Below are 21,042 nucleotides of genomic sequence, written 5' to 3'. Positions count from 1 at the left end.
TTTATCAAGGATCCTCTTTGAAGCAGACCGTTAATATCAACAATTTTCTCTCTTATTCTCTAGCCTCCACTGTGCACACCATGATTCTAATCTCTACAGGTTTGAACCATAAATGGTATGGTTGTATAACTGGTAAGGGAGTCTGCCTAATAATGAACCATTAAAATGCCCCAGAATGAGATCCAGCAACACCAACCATGCAAAAACCCCGGCCTTTCCATTTCTGAATGCAGTAAACAGCTTCATTTACAACGGCCATGCAATCTGATATGAAAGCATGCTGGACATGATCTATCAGCTTGGGGGCCATATTCTTCAATCGACAAGCAAGTACCTTCACCACCACCTTGTAGACTGAACCAAGCACCTTGTAGGCTGAACCAAGCAAGTACCCATTGATGTGATCAACTCTTAGTCCTTTGAGAATAAGGATCAAAACTGATTTGTTGAAGATAGGGAGGCATAATCCGGTTAGATTCAGTAACGCCTGTATCTGAACTAAATCTGACCTGCTTACATCCTTAGGTTATGGCAAATTCTTTTTCAAAACTCAATTTTATTAGTCATTCCTATAGCCGCCATAACCATGTTGGCTTGATTTTTAAGTTGTCTACATCGTGGCTCTATAGTTGTGGTCTTTAAAACTAGTCCCTTTGAAGCAATAAAGCTGTGGCTACTCATGTGGTCAGTGCAGTTGTGTGTCAAGTTGAAGGCACAGGATCAAATTCCGTTTGCGCATGAGGGCTGCTGTTGATTTATCTTAGTTTGGGCACGTAAGGCTGTGTGGTAGTGTCTTCAACTCAGAGTTTTACCTCGCAGAGAGGCGGGCCTATTAAGTGATCCAGTTCTCGGTGAGAGTTCCTTGGCCATAAAAAAAAAAAACTATGAAGCGAGTTTTCAAATTTGCAAACTCAAACCTGAACAACTCCATCCAGTTCTATTTCCATCTCAGATACTTATCTAATACTTTAGTTCTGATTACATATCATTGAAATAATATGCAAATTACTTTTCCAATGTGTTTACAAATATATGGATTAGATTAACTTTGGAACTGAATCAGATTCAAATCAGTATATATCTTGTGTTACAACCACGTTTTAATTCTGATTAAAATTGTACTTTTTACGTGTACCATGCTTGTTTCTGAAAGTAGTCATTGCAAATGGATCGGATATTGGTCGGGTCAAGATTGATGTAATCCAAGATTCAAAACCAAACCTTGATTTGTAAACTTTCAATCCACGATCGACGCAGTGAAGTAGACTTGAATGTGGATTTGCATTTTAGAATGTAATATTGAGATCCTGAAAAAACAGGTTTGATTCAATCTTGATGGACACAGTCACACAAATGCAGATTCGAGAAAAAATTTGTTGATCAGAACCGGAGAAAAAGATCCAACCATTGAAGACCGAATCGAACCAAGAACACATTAGCGAGAGAGCGAGCGAGAGAGAGAGCCGAGAGACATGATCCTGAGGAAGGCAGGGGTCGCCCGGGTGGTGGTGTCACCGTACTTCATTCACACAGACGAAGTCACCAAAGAGGAGGAGGAGAAGAAGAAGAAGAAGAAGAAGAAGAAGGGTGGTGGTGGGAGGACAAGGAGAAGAAGGAAGAGCGGCACAGAAGAGAAGAACTCGAGCCCACCTCCTTCACCGCGCGTGGTGTCTCCGTATTTCCACAGCGAGGTGGTGAAGCCACGCAAGAGGAAGAACGGGAGAGAACTCGGAACGCCCACACCGGCCGAGTTCGAACATCCTAGCCCATCGTCGCCGTTGTCTCCTGGGAAAGTTGCAGACTTCAAGCGTCTGGCGTCCCCGGAATTGGGTGGTGAAGCGAAAGAAATTCCCAGGAGGAAGAAGGGAAGAAGGGTCGAGACACCCACCATGGCGGGACTCGGGAATTGTGGTCAATCGGAGTCATCGTGTTCAATGGGTTCAAAAGAAATCGAAGGGTTCGAGATGACCAAGGGGAAGAAGGGAAGGAAAATCACGGCACCCACCGGGTCGAGTTCGCAAAGTCTCGTGGATTCGACGAGAATTGTAGAGTTTGAACGTTTGGTAGCTCCATGTTTCCATAGCAAGAAAGAAATTCGGGGGTTGGAGACACCCGAGAGGGTGAAGGGAGAAGAAATTGTGGTGACCCACAATGAAGGAATTGAGAATCCTGATTCATCGTCTTCAATTGTTCCTGAGGAAAATTCGGAATTCGCGTCTTTAGTGGCTCCGGATACTGTTGGAGAAGAGGAAATTGATGGCATGGAAACCTCCAAAGGAAAGAAGAGAAGGAAGGAAATCGAAATGCCTCCAAAGATGGGCATTGGAATTTGTAGTTCGTCATTTCCCATGGCTCTGAAGAAAAATGCTGAAGAGGAGCCTATGGTCTCGATGTTTTGCAGTAGTAGAGGAGAGACCGAGGAGATGAAGATACTCAAAAAGAAAAGAGCAAGAACAGTTAGAGCCACTAAAATTGGAGATCAAGATCTTGGAACACCACCTTCATTCGATATGGAGAATATCGAAGAATTCGAGCAGATAACACCTCTGCACTTCAATAGTAAAGAACAAATTGAGGGGACAAGAGTGCCCAAGGTGAGGAAGGGAAGAGAAGTAGAGGAACCAACCAAGGTGGAATGTGAAATGCATAGCCCATCATCTTCTGTTGATACAGCTAAAAATGCGGAGCCTGGGAGCACGGTTTCTCCATATTTTGATGGTAACAAAGAAAAAGAATGCAATGGAGATGGGAAAATTGCCAAGAGGAAAATGAGAAAAGTAGCGGCGGCACCAAACCAAGTGGACCTTGAAAATGTTGGTTTATCGTCTTCGACCATAAAGATATCTCCATATTGCGAAGGAATCAAAGGAGAAGAGAAGGAAATGGTCAAGAGCAGCAAGAGAAAATCTAAAGGCAAAACTGAGAATTTTGGTATATCTCCATCCAAGAGAATTAGGGAATGCCCAACCTTTAGAGTTTCTCCATACTTCAACAAAATCGTTCAAAATGAAGCTTTCAAGAAGGGAAGTAAAAGGGAAACCCCCACATCGTCACCAGCAACACCATCTTCAGTAATAATTAAGCCTGGCAATACTGAGAAGAAGCAGAAGAAGTCTTCTGTGCTAACAAAGGAGCAAAAGTGGATGGATGCCTATAAAAGAAAGACCTCAGACAACAATTGGGTTCCACCTCCTTCCCCATTTTCTCTTATGCAGGAACAGTATTATGATGACCCGTGGAAAATATTAGTTATCTGCATCTGCCTCAATCATACATCTGGAACGCAGGTTCATTGTTTGATTTGGTTTGATGAAAATATCCTGAGATTCCCTTGCTAAGCTAACTCCTGAGAACAACATTTAACACATAACTTAGTTGGTGCATATATAGTCCATGTATTTCTTCTTTTAAACAGGTTCATGGCAGGTGGAATTATGCCTCTTCCTGCTATATCACTAAGGATGTACATATATTGCCTTTGAGTGTTGAAAATTTTCATGGTTTTCAAACATATAGTATAAATATAAAATATATGCCTACCATAGCTTGGCTTGCCTATTAGCAGATAATGTAAGATCTAAATTCCTTCGTTATGAAGATGGTGCTTATTATCTGTAAGGCCTGATCTGATCATGATGTCAATGTGGATCATAATAGAAGTTGGAGAAGTAGAAATACTTGGAAGAAAATCCCCTCGCTGATATGAAAAGATAAAGGTAAAAAGAAGATGCAAAACAATTTATTGATTCTATGGCAAAAGAAACAAGATTAAAAGGTATCAGAAGCAATCAAGGCACTGAAAATAGAATTAAAGGATTTGAGGAAGTAGGATGGTTATTTCAGTTCCGTAGGTATTTGCGCAATGCTTTGTGCATTGTTACGTTGGCTAGGAAGGTCTTGGATCTGTTGGCCATGATTGAAGGTGTTTTACATATTTTAGATATCTATCTGTGTGGCTCCTTTTTCCTTTTGAGGTGGTGGAGGATGGGGTTTGTGATGGTGTATTGAGGTTGAATGTCCATTTTGTTCATTTCGGTTAATTTAGGTATTGCAGATGTACCTTTACTTTCTTATGCGAGTCCAGTTTGATAAAAAAAAGAGTTTTGATAATTTTGTTTAAAATTTAAATTTCAAATTCATGATACATCACATGAAGTTAGGCTTGCAGCCTTGGAAGGACTTCCATGCTTCTTGAGATCAACAGAATTCAGGGTTGCCCATGTCCATTACGGGAAATAGATGGATGATATTGTCAATGGGTTTAATATCAATCTTCATCCTACACTAACGCAGCTCTTAGATGTTGAAGAGAAGCCCAAGTGTGTTTGCTACATTCTTTAGTTTAATTTCAGAAGTCAAACGTGTTCTATTGCCATGAAGCCATTGATATTGGCATGGTGAACTTAAACAGCACCTATTACAATTCATGATGCTAGTTTTTTTTTTCAAATCTTAAAGTACTTTATTTGCAATAGAAAACCAAATGTTATAAGAATTCCTTGGCGATCTTTCTAGTAACGTTCATGGAGTCCTTAGTATCCTCAACTAGTGTACATAGTTCAGTTCTGGTTTATTTGCACGTGCAATTGTTTCATTTTTATATTTGGTATCTGATCTCGTCAATGAAAGTTATATATTGGTCTCTTATGCAGACGAAGAAAGTAATAGCGGATCTCTTTGGCCTCTGTCCTGATCCACAGACAATGATAATGGTTCCTGCTACTGAAATAGAGCAGGTGACAAAAACTCTTGGCTTGCAGAAGAAACGACCAGCAATACTTCAACGCTTTTCCTTGGAATATTTAAGCCGTGAATGGACACACGTCACTCAACTTCATGGCATTGGCAAGTAAGTAGCTGATCTGTTGACCAGTGCTAGGTCTTAATATCTCCTCTAGAAAAACTAAATTACATCAATGAGTATGTATGATCTTCACTTCTGAGCAACTAAGTTCAATACATCTATGTTATGTGTGTGTTCCAATGGTAGGCGTCCTATGATTTTCCAGTCACCGACTGGAACAACTTCTGTGCAGGTACGCAGCTGATGCATATGCAATATTTTGTACAGGGAGGTGGATGGATGTCTGCCCCAATGACCATATGCTAAACAAGTATTGGGAGTTCCTATGGAGCTCTCAGTCAAAGAATTTCCCGCCTGTAGTTCGGGATTCGGCTCGTCCGGCATGAATCTATTTAGAAAATATACGTTACCTTGCATTCTTGACGACTTCTGTGGACAAGTTGTCCGTAATTAAGGCTAGATTTATGACATCTTCTGTGGATAAGTTGCTTTGAGGCTTGGCTGATGAGTGGTTTTGAAGAGTTCGAAGAATCAGCTACCTATGGGACTTGGCTAGCAAGAATCAGTCTGATTGAAAGCTGCCTGGGATTGTGCTATCTCTTTCTCCATTTGCTTGAGTTCTTGACGAGTCCCACCTCAATTTGCACATTCATCAGCAACTTGAGATGTAATCTTCTGCAATACAGAAACACAATCTGGCTTCCAACATTATTATTTGGTAATGTTGGTCCTATTAAATGCTTGACATCTTGTTTTACAAACTCATCTGCTGTTTCTGTATCTGTTGTTCTAATTATAACAATTTAATCGTCTCTCTTTTCATATGCAGCAGAATGGATTGATATTTGAAGAATCAGCTACTCTAGGACTTGGGCAGTCAAAATTTCCTTGCTTGAGACTTGCCTGACCAATGGTTGGCCTTGTTGCGCTGAGTCATTGACGTTTGCCGTGGACCCCACTCTCACCAGGGTCTCAAAAACTTAGTTTTCCAATCAGCTTTCAACTCTTGCATTTAGTGTTGTATTTAATCGTGGTCTAGTTGTGCTTTCTTGATTTTGTACAAAGGAGGTTCACATATTTGTAAACTTATAAACCTTGTGATTGAAAATAAATAAGTCATTAACAAAATTTTGGGCACATCAAGCAACATTTTCTAGTCTCATTAATTGCACTGATGACATTTTCTAGTTGGGTCGCCTGTGTGGCCAGCAGGGTGGTTGTGAGGGGGTGCTGAGATGAAGGCACTGGATCAAACTCTGCTGGTGCATGGGGTTTTCCTTGCTTCGGCGAGGGTTCCTTGTCATAATAAAAAAAAGGACATTTTCTAGTTGGGAGAATCTGATGATTTTGGTTCCTTTTGTCCTCCGCTACCATCTTTTCTTTTTGCATTTGAAAGGACAAATTTCCCAAAGCTAAGGTTTCCATGAGAAGTTTAGCCAAAAAACTTCAACATCTTCAGAAAATCCAGAGGTATCATCAAGTTTTTCTGTGGAATCTCTTTGTCATTTTTGATAGCCGAGACCCCATCCAGCTAAATTGGGGGACTCATGGCGTCTTGAATGGGATCAACCAGAAACCAGCCGAAATGTCTCCAAATGGTTACTGGTGCTATAGGCTTCAGTTTGGATTTGGTCCAAAAATGCAAAGCTCCAATTGTGATTAGAACCCCTTGAAGTGAAACATATAAACTTCTAAATATGAGATACAGCTCTAAACTTGCCACCTCTAAATAGCTCCTGTATGATCCGGATCAAGTGGGCCTTGTATCCTACCAAAATATACAAAGCCATGATCTCATTTGTATATAGCAGAAAAATGGGTTGCACCTGGGGCATGCCTGCCTCACCAAAAGGAAGGCTATGTCAATTATTTTTTCTCATTTTGGTTACCAGGCAACCACATTTTAGTTGATGAGCACATGCAAATGTATCATATCATTCAACGGTCTGGTAGTCACATAAAAGTCTAATAATCTAAAGTTCTGCTTCAATCGAACAAAGAAGAGCCATGATCTTTTATTCAGCTTTCAAAGCCATGAACTTTAGCTTTCCTAAAGCTGAAATTGAAGTACAAGATGCAATTTCAGGTGCCGGTTGGAATAAGATTGAAACTTAGATTACTCAGGTATCAACACCAAGGGCATAGCCAGAACCCTTTTCTCTCACCCAACTTCCGGAAGAAATCAGGGCCAGAACAGCCAGAAACCGCATTCCAGATGAGATGTCAAAACTGCTCACGAAAAATCTGGCAGTGTTTAAAAGCCTTCATGCATTTTAAATCACTCCTTTTGGACAGTCAATGTCATGATCCGACTGTAAATCTCGTCAAACGTTTTCACATCTGTGCCCCACAGCCTACATGGATCATGAATCAGTCAAAGGCATAATCTGATGACACGGTCATAAATGTTGGGGGAAGAAAGCATAAAAAAGGAAGATGAAAACAGACCAGCAATCTATCCCAACAGCATTTGCACCAAACTTATCAGCTTTAAGGTCATCTCCAACATGAACTGCTCTACTAGCCTCCACATCAATTTGATCTGCATCATAGTATGGCCAAGAAAGCCTTGAAGGTTAACCATGGCGTGGTAGATTTAGTGACAAACAAGTTATTGGGTCAGGACATTGGTGGTAAAACTCTTGTTAACGAAACATCCAACTGGTAATTTCTTGCTTTGTTCTCATATTGGAAGTAGATATAGCATGCTAAAATCAACATAGTAACAGGTTATTTTTTTGAAGTACTACAAACTACCACTATCCGAAGTTTTCAAATAGGACAACTGAATAAAAGCATAACGAAAAAGCTACAAGCCATGTGCCTTTCAGTCACATTAGAACTTGGAAAACCATCATACCTAGCGCAGACCAGAAGATTTCAGCTGCAGGTTTCTCATATCCAACTTCTGCAGATACTATAATAGCATCAAACCTGAAACACATGGCCATATGTAATGATTTCTCATTGAAGTCTTCAATGCAACAGGGTTAATGGTAAGAAAATGGGAATAATGCCATAGGAGAAGCGTTGAATATTGCAATTTTAGAATCGTATAGCAGTGTTGTTCCTGAATATATTAATAGCAAAAGGGTATATAAAAGAATAAACATGACATTCACTCAGAAAACTAAAATCACACAAAGGGAAGCCATATCCTTGCTAAATACAGTAAATTACAACTGGAAAATGTCTTTGCAGAAGACATTATCTTACGCTACCACAAACCAACAGATGTATGCCCCAAAATAAATTTCAGAAACTGCAGCAAAGATCACACTCTTTGTCATACTACCTGCTTATAATAATCTCCAATTCATGTTTCAATCCAACTAACCATCATATCCACGAAGAAAGAGAGTTCCATTCCAAGCAATAATTAATTAAAGTAATGAAGATGCAGACTAAGAAAAAAGAACTAATGAATTCATGACCACGTGGCTTGTGTAAAATAATGCACCTTTAGCATGCACTAACCAAGTTTATGACAGATGGATACCAGGTTCATGGTTGAGGTCACAGATCACTAGATACCCGAAGACCCTGCTCCATCTGTTGGGGAGTGCGTTTTCATAATATAATCTGTCACTAGGATTCAGTAGGAACTCTCCACATGCAATTCAGTTATACAGTTAAACACTGCCTATGTCACAAATCTTCCATTCTTGTAACACATGTTCCCTTCAATCTCTCGTTTATCAGTTATACCAATTCTGCCCACAGAAATGGGAAACAAAAATTACCACCATAAGCTTGTTGGGCAACTGGAACTACTGGAACTGGAACTGGAACTTCATTTTGTGGCAGGCTCAGCATAGCTCAGCAACTTGACCAACTTGGAGAAATGGGTCATCAATCGCAGAGAATCAGTGATCTAGACAAGCTTTGGTTCTTGAGCAAGTCTTACCAAAGACTCATACGAATAACGTGAGTGAGCAGACATTAATCAAGACATGCAGAAACTGAGGGTCCATGATAAAATTGACAGATGACCATGACCTTGAAGCCTTCAAGATTAACTTCATAACTCATGAAGATGGCAACCATATACCAAGTCCGATCTGCAATGTGAATATGTTTTCATTGGCTGTTACAATCACCATTAGAAGGACCCTTGGGCACAAAGATTGACCATGTAATGATTTGTATCACATCAAACTTAAACAGAGTAACTCCGTCAAGAAAGCTCAACTAATGTCCTCAAAATGCTGACATCTCTTATTGGCTGCAATTGTACAGACCTGGTCTTCTTAGATGAGTGACAAGCTCTCCGGTAGGGGTGGCAATCGGGTCGGGTTGGCGGGTCAGCATACCTCAACACGAACCCGACCCGTTTATTAAATGGGTCGGCTGTGGAAAACACGAACCCGACCCATTTATTAAACGGGTAACCCGACACGACACGGTTAACCCATTTAATAAACGGGTCGGGTCGGGTAAACGGGTCGACGGACGGATTGGCGGGTCGGGTTCGGGTAAACGGGTTGACCCGCCCGCCTAACCCGTTTATTAAACGGGTCAGCCGGGTTGGCATACCCCTAACACGAACCCGACCCGTTTAATAAACGGTTTAGGCGGGTCGACCTGTTTACGACATGAACCCGTTTAAGCCAAACCCGAACCCGGCTAAGAAGCGGGTTGGCGGGTCGTGTCAGATTTTGCCACCCCTACTCTCCGGATATCCTGTAATAAAATTATCAAGACCACTAAGTGCAGGTGGACTTTAAGGCTCACCATGAAACCAGCCTAAGCCAAGTAGTAAGTTGAATTTCAGTGTTTCAAGACATAGGACCAAAATCTTTGTATCTTAAAAGGAAAAAGTAAAACACAAAAACAGAAAAATAAGTATGATGACTGTACATGAGACTCTGCCAATCTTCTCAATAAGAACTAGTTAGCTAGCATCCCCTACTGACATTCTCTCTGTCAATCTCAATAATAAAGATCCCTTAGCATCTTCATCTAGGACAAACTTTAAGTACAAATGAATCTTAATGACCATGGAAATTAATTTCACTGTCAAGAAATACATATAGATGCCAGTTTCCACCGTAGCAAACTCTACCAGTCTAAAAACCAAAATTTGCATAATATAGTGATGCATAACGAAATAACCTAAGCCAATATTCTTGACAATCACATCAAGTAAAGAAAAGTGATTCCATGGAATCTAATAGAATACTAAGTGGAGAATCTAGTAGATTTCACATACTTCTAACATACTGGTGGACAATTGGATTCAGAAAAATACAATGGAAGAGTTAATACTTACAAATCTGAGATATTAAGGCTCTTCAATAGCTTCCTTAACCGTGTATCGAAGTTTGATACAACCGCCAATTTAACTGTATATACAACCATTAAGTCAGACTGGAGGAAATGCACACACTTTGGATATTAGGACTACAGGCAAAAATTTTCAGGAAAAGAAAGAAGAAAACAAAATGTCTAGAACATATAACCTCCATCATCCTTCAAATTATGAAGCACTTCATAAGCTCCAGATGGCATTCTCCACGCATCACCTTGTGCAAAGTGCTGAAAAGTTGAAAGGACAGTCAGTCATATATTTAGTAGGGGTGGCAAAATCTCACCCGACCCACCAACCCGCTTCTTAGCCAGGTTAGGGTTTGGCTTAAACGGGTTCATGTCGTAAACGGGTCGACCCGCCTAACCCGTTTATTAAATGGGTCAGGTTCGTGTTAGGGGTATGCCAACCCGTTTGACCTGTTTAATAAACGGGTTAGGCGGGCGGGTCAACCCGTTTACGCGAACCCGTCAACCCGCAAGAGAGAAATAGCCAACCCACGTCGCCTAAGCGGCAGCCAGAGGTCACCGGCACCGACAGCCAGCTGAAAGGCCATTGGCGATGGCAACCGTCCCCCATTAACATCATGATCGGGGTCAAAGGAAGAAAACGTCGGCAATGCTTGGTGACCCACGTCATTTACCGGCAACCATCCGACAACCCTGCGATGGCGGCCTCCGAAAGAGGTTCTTGGAGCCTTCTGTCGACAGCAGCCTGATGGTCGGCCATCGTTGAGACCGAAGAGAGGAAAAGCTCCTTCTGCGTCTCTGACGACAGCAAACTTCATCGGCACGACGACGAACCCCGGTGAGACATAGGACATCGCCGGCGAGGCAGTGAGCCCCGGCGAGCATCCTATCAGAAAACCCCTTTCCAACAAAAGGGGTTTTGTGTCGGCAACTACCAGAAAAAACTCGAAAACCCCTATCGACGTCGTGGAATCGGGTGTCGACCCGTTTATTAAACGGGTTAACCATGTCATGTCGGGTTACCCATTTAATAAACCGGTCGTGTTCGTGTTTGCCACATCCGACCCGTTTAATAAACGGGTCGTGTTCAGGTTGAGGTATTCTGACCCACCAACCCGCCGACCCGACCCGATTGCCACCCCTAATATTTAGGGTAATGCATGAATCTATCGATCTACTAATTCAGTATGAATAAAATGTCCAGAAAGAGAAACTACTGTAAACAAATAAAAGAGCCAAGTGGTGTGGAAGTGATCCAACATTGCAACCATCACATACACAAAACCTCACAAAAGAATACAGCAATTTGATTTGGTTTATTTTGTCTATTATTTATTTCCGTTGAGCAATGAGAAGGGAAGATAAAATATTGCAGTAAACCATTAATGGACAATCTTGCTGGAGCAGTTCATACGTTGGTAACAACAGATTTTTACACTTTTTCATAAATGTATGACCACGTACTGACAATAATTGTAATTAACTTCATGATGCTGATGCTTTAGGAATTTAAAGCTCTGGTTTTCAGTATGTTCTCAGCAACTTAATCTTTTACCTGTCAAGCATACAAAATAATAAAATCTTTTGCATAAATCAAAATTACAAATACCTATAACATACATTCTCAAACTTAAAAAGGCACCCCTGCACTCCAACTGTTCTTGTTTAAATTGAGAAGAATGAAATTTTCACCACGCTTATATATATATAGTTGTATTTTTCAAACCAAACAGAGGCAATATATCACTCCTTCGAAGCAGGATCTTTGTTAGTTGAAAAGAAAGGTTGAAAGAACATCTGTGTATGTGAGGAAACAAGAATGAAAAAGTGAGTAATGTGATTCATAGCATAAAGGAGATCTGTACGAATAGGGACTAAAAATTTGGTAAAAAGGGAAAAACCAACGAGTGTCTAGGGATTTGGGTAAGGTTAATACATATTCAGGACCATAATAAATTAGGCATGCGTAGACTTAACTTACATGACAGCTTAAATTCCAGTGCACTGAATCAAGATGATAAAAGGAGAAAATAACATTGCCAATAAATCCTTTAAGTGCATCTTCTATTTGTAAGGAAAAAAATAGTTACCTTGTTGACTAACCACCTCAATAGAGTGACAAGAGAGGAACAACACAGAAGATGCTAGCATCAGAATAGGTATTTATTATCGATTCAGATGAACATAGGGACAGATAAAGATGAAAAAACTGTGGAGCCAAAACCATGAAATTACAAAGAGAGGAAGACAGGAGAGAAATATTAACTTCAACGATGAAAGTTTGAGTAGAAAGGGCATATAAGATTTCGATGAGTGACTAAAAGCAAAGGAAAACATTAAGAGTAACCTAAGAGATTCAGAAAAATCCTTGGTAGATATCCATGCTTTTCCAATTTTCACTTAACAGCCATTCTTTAATGCATAAAATACATTCTTTGGAATTAATTATTTCTATCTAATTAAAAAATAAGGTCTACTACTGTTAAGGCCAAAAACTTAGCAACTCCCGATGTACACACCAAACTTCAACAGTTACACAAGACGCCAGTAACAATTTATCATCATCATCAGAGTTCCCGGCTACATAGTGTTGGTTTAGTGAGTCCTATTTTTTCTTTCATTTCTATCTAGAGCTACAACTTCAATCACTTTAGAGTCCTTCATATTGACTCAGACTCCCTCCTTTCATATCTTCAACTGTCTTCCTCTTTTTCTAATTCCTTCTACCTGTATCATGTCAATCTTTCTCACCGGTGTCATAATAGTTCTCCGAGCAACATGTCCAAACCATCTTAAACAGCATTTGATTATCTTTTAATTGTAAGACTGCTAAGCACGTTTTGGTATATTCATTTCTAATGTTATCCTTTTTTTCTAATAGTAACCATTTATATAGAAAATAAATTTCACAAATCAATCTGCAGCTTACATATCCATCCATTTGTTATTGATGCACTTTTTTTTCTCGGATCAGCACTTTCTTGACAATGTAAAAGTCAAATACCCTGCTCCAAGATATATCTTCACTTCTCTATGCAAGTCAACCAAAATTTCCCATTACATTTCTTCAATAAAATCAATTAAAAAGTCATAAATAATCAGCCAAACTGAAGTCCAAATGAAAACTAAATAAATAATCAATCAACAAGAAACTATGTCTTATTGATTGTTCCATCCTTTTAGAAGACACCACAATTTCAAAAGAGCAGAAGAACTATTTACCTCATAGACTTCTTCAAAGTATTCATTGTTTGCACAGCCAGTAGCTTCAGAAACCACATATTTCCAAAATGGACGTCCATCTCCCTGTTAATTTATGAAGTGATTAGTTTCAAAATATATTGATGACCAACATGGCATGACTTTGTCATCCACATTTGCAATAAAATATTCTAGAATAAAATTGAAAATCAGGTCAATTGATCACCAAGAAAGGAGGAAAATAGTAATCAATTGACAGGGTTCATGGTTATGTACATGAACTCAACAAGAAAAAGATGAAATCAAAGGATTCTAATCTATATCAGCACTTATAGTACAGCACATATACAATATAAAATGTGTACCCACTATATCTATCCATTATCAACAAGTTACTGCATACTAATGAAAAACTAACAAACGACCATGGCTCTGACCAAATAGTCAACTCATGGAGAGAGACATCATGGAGCATCGACACTGTTCACACACTCTTCTCAGGACATCAAGAGAAAGGAAAAAAAGACAAAAATATGGATATTGATTGAGAAATTATGTTACTGGCACTTAAGAGATCCACTTCACATACCACCAAACAACTCAGATTAAGGAGAAATAATTTCAACAGTAGTTAGTTATATGTTCTTGTAAACTATGGCCAAGTAGAAAACCTGCCTGGTATCGAAGTTTTTCTGGCCAAGATGCTGAAAAAGCTCTCCTGAATCCTTGCTTTATTTCACTAGCACTTGCTTTGATCCCTTAGAGAAAAAAATTGAAAGAAAAAATCATGTATGTGTCTATGGGCATTATCATCTAATAATAGTTTTCTGCAAACAAATATGAACAAAAAGAGTTCTTGTTCAATATAGCTACTTGATTCATCGAACGCAGAGAAAGCTAGTTCGGATGACAGCAGTTACTGAAGCATTGGGAGACTAATCAAATCAAGAGTATCTAAACTACTAGCACATGCATGCACATGCACACACACAAACAAATATACATGCGCCGAGTGCACCAACTCCCACTGTCCCGCATAGCTAAAAATCATTGGTGCAAGCTACATCTGCTCACTCTGACTTTAAAGATGTACTCAGCATGGCTTCTCTGCCAGGGATGACACCTTGGATCATTTTTTTTATGTAAAAACATGTTTTTTGAGTCATGAAATTTTGATACATTGTGAGCTGTTGATTTTTGAAGCTCTTGAGAAACCTGAATGCACGTCACAGTTAAGGGTGTCAATGGGTCAGTTCTGGTTTGGACCCAAGTGAGTGTGAACCAGGATCCGACTTTGAGGTGCAGGTACCGGGTCCACCATAAGAAAAACCATACCTGGGTCCTATAAGGTTTTCATAAACCAGACCTGGTCCAAACCCGGTAAAATAGTATTTTGTGTATTATTTTATATTGAAACTCACGGGTCTTAAGCGGAGCTCGGGTCGGATCCAGGTCTGGCATGAAATTTCACAAACCATACCTGGCTCTATATACTAATCAGACCCTTTGAGTCTGACCCCATTTCTAATCAGACCTCCTTCTTTATTACCAAACCCTGACCCTATAGGGTTTAGTACGGGTCCGGTCTGGGTCAAACCCGACCCCTTGACACCACTAGTCACATTCACATGATCCAAAAAATATTTTCCACTAAAAAATGCATGTAACTCCTATATGTAGGGTTTAATTGAGAAAATAAGAGATAGGTGTAGGTGCAAGTGATGCACAATGTGTGTGGGTGTGGGTGGGCCTATGTCACATAGGTGCGGGTGCGGGTGCAGCGATTCGGCACTTTAAAAAAACTTGGGTGTGGGGGTGCGGGGAGGGTATATATATAATTTTGAACAGTTTTAAGTTAACCCTATGTGTATGTGTGTGCATTTATGCATTTATATACATAATATAGATATAACTGGACTTGGTTAGGGTTAACCGAATCTACTTTTGGACAAAAATGGACCTCAGTATGGTTGACTTCACCTGACACAAAGGAAGTCGTGTCCAAGTGTCGCACCCACATGGGTGCGGGTGCGACGCGGGTGCAGTGCCCTGTTAGAAGAGTCCGTGTGACATAGGGGTGTGCATGTGTGTGTATACACACACACACACAAAGAGAGAGAGAGAGTCATCTACAAGAATCAGTTACATCTTGGCAAGGCAAAATCTTGGGGTATTATGGGCCTCCTTATAAATCTTTAAAAATCACGGCAATTGAAAAGGAAAAAAATAAAAAGTTTTGTAAATACAAGTTACAAAAAGAACCTTAATGTTGATAAAAGAAACATAAACATAAATTTGCTAAAATATCTACAATTTCTATTTTTCCTAATTGTTTCAATCCAAAAGAATCCCAAAACTATCTCTAGTTGTTTCAAAAAACCATTTCATTTTCTTTTCGATCAAAACAAAATGGGTATGTTATATTCTTTTGGTCCTCAAAATGAAAAATATGGCATACTATAATTTCCTGAAATTTCCTTGATGTATCGTAATAGACCTATTTTGCTGATGTTTTGAATATATTATGATATTTTACCTTTTCAGTAGGATTTGAATTTATAGTGTTCATGTCACAAATATATTCAAAAGATCAGCAATATATTTCTTTCTTTAAAAAAAGATCAGCAATATCTTTGACAGTATACACATGCACTCAACAAACACACATCATTATGAACATTGGTTGACAAGTTTGGTTTTACATGACAGAAGACTATATATATATATATATATATATATATATATATATATATATATATATATATATATATATATATATATATATATAGAGAGAGAGAGAGAGAGAGATATAGGTTTGGAACACTATGAAGGTGGTATATATTCCATTCATGATTGTATTTAGAATAACTTCCATATTTCATGGCCATTAAATATTTGGAAAGATGGAAACCCATTTCATTTGGATCCATTTATGTGCCTACCCATTTATAAATGTCTTAATATATTGCTTTTATTTTCAGTGATTGTCGCTCTCTACCAGTTATTTATTTGTTACCATAATTCTCTTCCCCACCTCCAATGCGAGGAAAACAAGATAGGGGATGATACCCTGTGGGTTTCAAACCATAGTCACATATATAGGTGATATTTTGAAAATATTGTGATTATATCACTGCGATAATAAAGGCCAAATCTTGCAACATTTTGAAAATATCAGAAATTATATAATATATATTATTGCAATAATCTCACGATATTATCATGATAAAATCACAATGTTATCAGTTATTTAACATCTTAAATATGCTTTTCTTCTTGCTTTTATATTTTTACTTTTTCTTTTATTATGTGTATTTTCTTATCTAAACATGTTATTTTCTTACTTGTTTATGCTATGTTTACATTTTTTTTAAACTTTTAACCACCGGGATTTTCCTGAGATTTGTCAACTAAACCTATATTATCACAAGAAATTGCCTAATCGAGATATAACTGAGACCAATATTTTTACTATGATTCAAACCAGAGTCATCGATATCGCCAATATATTGAAAAAATCGTGATATTATCAACTATTTCAAGGTAGCCGATAATCTCGGGAATATATTGTGATATTTTCAAAATATTGGCAAATTTTATATCTCATGATAATATCACGATATTATCGCATCTGTTTTCAGATTTTGCTTTTTTTAAAAAGCCTTAAATTTATTAAAGATAAAAATTTGGAAAAATCATGATATTTTCAAAATATATCAAGAAAATATCGTGATAAAATATAAATCACTATATTTTCATATCTGGGAGATATTTTCAAAATATCATGATATTTTGCCAATATGATCGCAATATTTTCAAAATATTGCTGATATCAATGACATTGATTCAAACCCAAGAGCCCTAGATTAAAGATAAGGCAACTCTACCAGTAACTAAGATGGCTTTAGCTTGTTCTTAGTTTAATTAGGCAAAAGTTGGGAACCAAAGCTCAACTAACCATATTTTGCACCAATTGCCGCATATGTCTCTGCAACAGGAGAAGCGGTTTGTAAAAGTGTTCCTCCAGCATCCAATAGCAATGCATCATATGCTTTTAGTTTAGAGGTTCCTGCTAAGATACATATCATTTAATGAGTTTCAAATTGATGCAATTTAAATCACCAATATTTTGAACCATTATCGACTGTTATTGATGCATTATAGAATGTTAATGAAACACTCATTATGGAGCAAGTTACAATGACAATTTCATAATTACACATCAATAACAAAAACAATAAACTAAAAGGCTCATGAGTATCTTAGTACCAAATGCCAATGTCACAAGATAATAATCATTTTTTTTGTAAAATGAACTAAAGGGTGCATGGACAGCATCTATTAAACCTTCTTCTCCTCTAATAATGAAGAAAGAGACATAAAAAAATTTAAAAGCCAAGGAATGAGACTTCAACAGATTCAGTATGCACTAAGAATCAACAGAGAAAATGCATTCATGAACTCTCCTCCACCATCTTCAGATGATACACATAAGTCTCCTCAACTGACATTGTTCAACTACTTGTTATAGTATTCAGTGAAGTCTTGTCATATTGCATTTTGGTAACATTATTCTTCCATTGTGCCAATCACATTGCAGTACTGAAAATCTAGCATCCACTGCTGTGCTGACACAAAACCCTATTATCTTTTTATCACTTTGGAGGTACCATCAAAGCTTCTATGCAAGGCAGGGATCAGACGATGGCATGACCATCAGATTGCATGTTCCGATACCACCAGTCATCCAAATTACAAAGCTGTAATAGGAAAGAAATTTTTTTGGGTGCCAATGTCCACCATGTCGTATCCCAAAATCTAATTCCCCCCGGGCTACGCTACCACATACAGTCTTTGTGATATAAATGCTAGCTTCATACATCTTAATCACCCTAGGACTTTGCATCTGTATCAGATAAGTACCTAGTATCTGGTATCAAAGCAACCTCACATCTTCAATTCAACCAGTCCAACTCCCATAAGGCATCAAAGCAACATCACATCTTGAGTTCCACTCTCAGAAGGGACAATGTAGGAAAGGGCTAACTGGATTGTGGTAAGAACGGAAAATAGAGAGAATTACTTTTGACTTGATGCTGGATTGAATGCTCCACCCTAGAGCGGGCCATCGAGGATGTTGGTGGTCAGGGTATGGTGGTCTATCGAGCTGTTTGTGGTGTATATGCCCAACTTTACTCACGTTAATCACCCTAGGGATTTTCGGTGATCAGTTACATATACAGCATATTGTAAGTGTGGCGGAATTATAATTTAGATGTGATTTCTAGGATCTACATGTAATCAGTCTAACACCACTTAAAACAAAGGAAGTTCATCTACAGTTCCACACCACATGAAGCTGGAACAGTCCATGATGGCGTTGCACCCACAATGAAAAAAAAAATGTAAAAATTTGCATTGCCATTTAGAAGCAGTTTTAGTTAGTGGATAACCAAAAACTATCACTTGTGAAGTGAACAGATTCTTCTGGATGATGCATTATTGACAACCACATTTCATTCTAACCATACCCCAGCAAACGTTACCAGTAAAATGAGGTACATAATCTCCAATTCGCTCAAATAACCACAATAAGAGGATCAAAGAATTACACTTGTGAATAGCGGATCAAGTAAACAACAAAGTATTGATGAATCAACACAAACCGACAGTAGACTTCAGTATCATCGAAAGATAATCATTAAACAACTCGAAGTTAACGAAATTCAATGAAAAAAAAATACAGAACGAAGATTAGGCATCAATTTCTTCGCCTAAAGGAGGAAAAAAAAAACAAAACAAGAAAAACCTGAACGAATCGACATCGAAGAGAAAGGAACGGAATTCCTGTGCGACGGAATCGGAGGTTTTGATCGGACGCGATCGGGAGCCCTAACCCTAATGGCGGTAGGTCCCACCAGGCCGCTCTCCATGAAACGGCGAAGCATCGTCCCGGCCCCTTCCGATCGGGCGCCGCCGGACTGAAGGGAACGTAAACAGATCGGTTTTGGATCGGCTCTGAAGTTAGACCGGGTCCGACCTAATCAGCCTTGAAAGTTCGGATCGGGACTCTGGATCCGGTTGGAAGACCTTTTACCAGATCAGGATCTGAGTCTTTCTTCTCCGAATACCAATCAGTATTCTGTTTGAATTTCCGTGTAAAGTAGACTAACATGATATATCTGGACTTATTGGATCAAAGTCTCAGAACATGGACTCTAAATCTAATACCTCTGAATGGATCTGGTTTGGTCTAATACGTTTCTCAGGTCCAAATTGAGTGTTTAAATGTCTTGGGTGAGAATTCTCAATATTGAGAAGTATTGTGGAGGCATACTTGGCTGAAATCTATGTCACAAATATTGCTTTGAAAACATCACGATTTTATATAGTCGTTTTCAAAGGTTAATATAATATTAGAAAATACATTGTTTTCAAAATATCACTTATTTCGAAATTATCAACATTTCATTAGTGACATGAAAGTGATATAAAATATTTTCTAATAGTTTTTCATATTGTGTTTGTAAAAACCTTAATTTTTGAGTAATTTTCTTTCAAAAATAATTTCGGACATTTAGGGCCAGCAAACCCTATTTTCGAGGTTGGAAATAGATTCATAACGAAATTTTAATAAATTTTGACTTTTATTTACTCGAAATCAGACTTGAATTGACTTCAAAACACCATCGGCAAGTTCTAAGGGCAATTCGAGTAAATTCAAAGTCTTGTAAGGGTATTTTTTACTTTGAGAGACATATTCATCCCAACCTGGGTTGGCCAGTTGGGTCAACTGCATGAGACCCATATTGGTCTCATGTACTTTGACTAGGCTTTGACCAAGGTTGGGTTTTTAAAATTATTTTGTAGATTGAGGTGATTTGAAAAGTAAAAATAAGGCTTTAAAGAGAAAAATAGCTTTTCAAAGCCACATCATGTTGGGCCAATGCATGGAGAGTTGGGTCTGCATGCATTGTCAGGCTGTCCGGCCCTAAACTTGTGTAGTGGTTCATCATGAACCTACTTGAATGCTATAAATCCCCTTTGCCACCGCCTATACCCATTCAAAAAAACTAGAGACACAAAAAATAGCAAATACCACTTCTTGCTATATCTTCATGCATTGGCACTACTCCCATTTGAGAGTAGAGGCTGTGTCGCCCAGCTGCCCAATCAATTTTATGGATTAAAAAAAAATTAGAAGAATGAAAAAGAAATATTCCAAGAAGTCAAAGAGAATGCAATAGAGAAAAGGAAGAGAGGAGGGGATCTCTCTCTCTCTCTCTCTCTCTCTCTCTCTCTCTCTCTCTTTCTCTCTCTCTCTCTTCCCCAGCACAAACAAGTTTTAGTGTTGTTGGAATTTTTAGATCTTTGTGAGGTACCACTCTTCCTTCCAACCATTGTTGGTGCAGTTGAAGAGGTCAGCCAACTACGGAGTCCAGTCGGTTGAGATTTTTGGAAACACCTAGCCTAAGGGTGAAGCACGAGTAGACCGGGTAGGTCAACCTTCCCGTTCTTTTCGCTCCCTTCATTTTTCTCATTTTATGAGATAGGGTTTCTGATTTTCATTTGGTTTTTGTTGTTTATGATTGGGATGGTATTAAGGAGGAGAATCGTCGTAGAACTAAGCATGAGAATGAGATTTTTTTAGCACCTAGGGATGGTGCCTATCGAATTTTTGTGAAGCAAGGTAGGTGTTGACCCCTTTTATACGGTAGTGGTATGTGTTAGGCCCGGTTTGAGTTGGACTTGTCAATTTT

General features: G+C 38.6%; 2 protein-coding genes across 2 annotated transcripts; one reads left to right on the top strand and one right to left on the bottom strand.

The window, feature by feature from the left end:
• Positions 1 to 1,443: 1,443 nt before the first annotated feature.
• On the top strand, positions 1,444 to 5,932 carry LOC149845342 (uncharacterized). The gene is made up of 4 exons (XM_089997579.1): positions 1,444 to 3,287; positions 4,653 to 4,849; positions 5,072 to 5,522; positions 5,634 to 5,932. Exons 1-3 carry the CDS (start codon positions 1,473 to 1,475, stop codon positions 5,097 to 5,099), a joined length of 2,040 nt encoding a protein of 679 aa, XP_089853705.1. The 5' UTR covers positions 1,444 to 1,472; the 3' UTR covers positions 5,100 to 5,522; positions 5,634 to 5,932.
• Positions 5,933 to 6,773: 841 nt separating this feature from the next.
• LOC149845341 (uncharacterized) lies at positions 6,774 to 19,287 on the bottom strand. The gene is made up of 9 exons (XM_089997578.1): positions 19,092 to 19,287; positions 17,241 to 17,351; positions 13,954 to 14,040; positions 13,304 to 13,383; positions 10,267 to 10,342; positions 10,077 to 10,149; positions 7,665 to 7,738; positions 7,253 to 7,346; positions 6,774 to 7,158 (listed from the first exon to the last, which is right to left on the bottom strand). Exons 1-9 carry the CDS (start codon positions 19,228 to 19,230, stop codon positions 7,083 to 7,085), a joined length of 810 nt encoding a protein of 269 aa, XP_089853704.1. The 5' UTR covers positions 19,231 to 19,287; the 3' UTR covers positions 6,774 to 7,082.
• Positions 19,288 to 21,042: the final 1,755 nt, after the last annotated feature.

The sequence above is a fragment of the Nuphar pumila genome, chromosome 2 (genome assembly GCF_984573655.1).
Source record: "Nuphar pumila chromosome 2, dmNupPumi1.hap1.1, whole genome shotgun sequence".
NCBI lineage: Eukaryota > Viridiplantae > Streptophyta > Magnoliopsida > Nymphaeales > Nymphaeaceae > Nuphar > Nuphar pumila.
The sequence above is the reverse complement of the archived record's forward strand: the minus strand, read 5'-3'. Positions and strand labels throughout refer to the sequence as shown.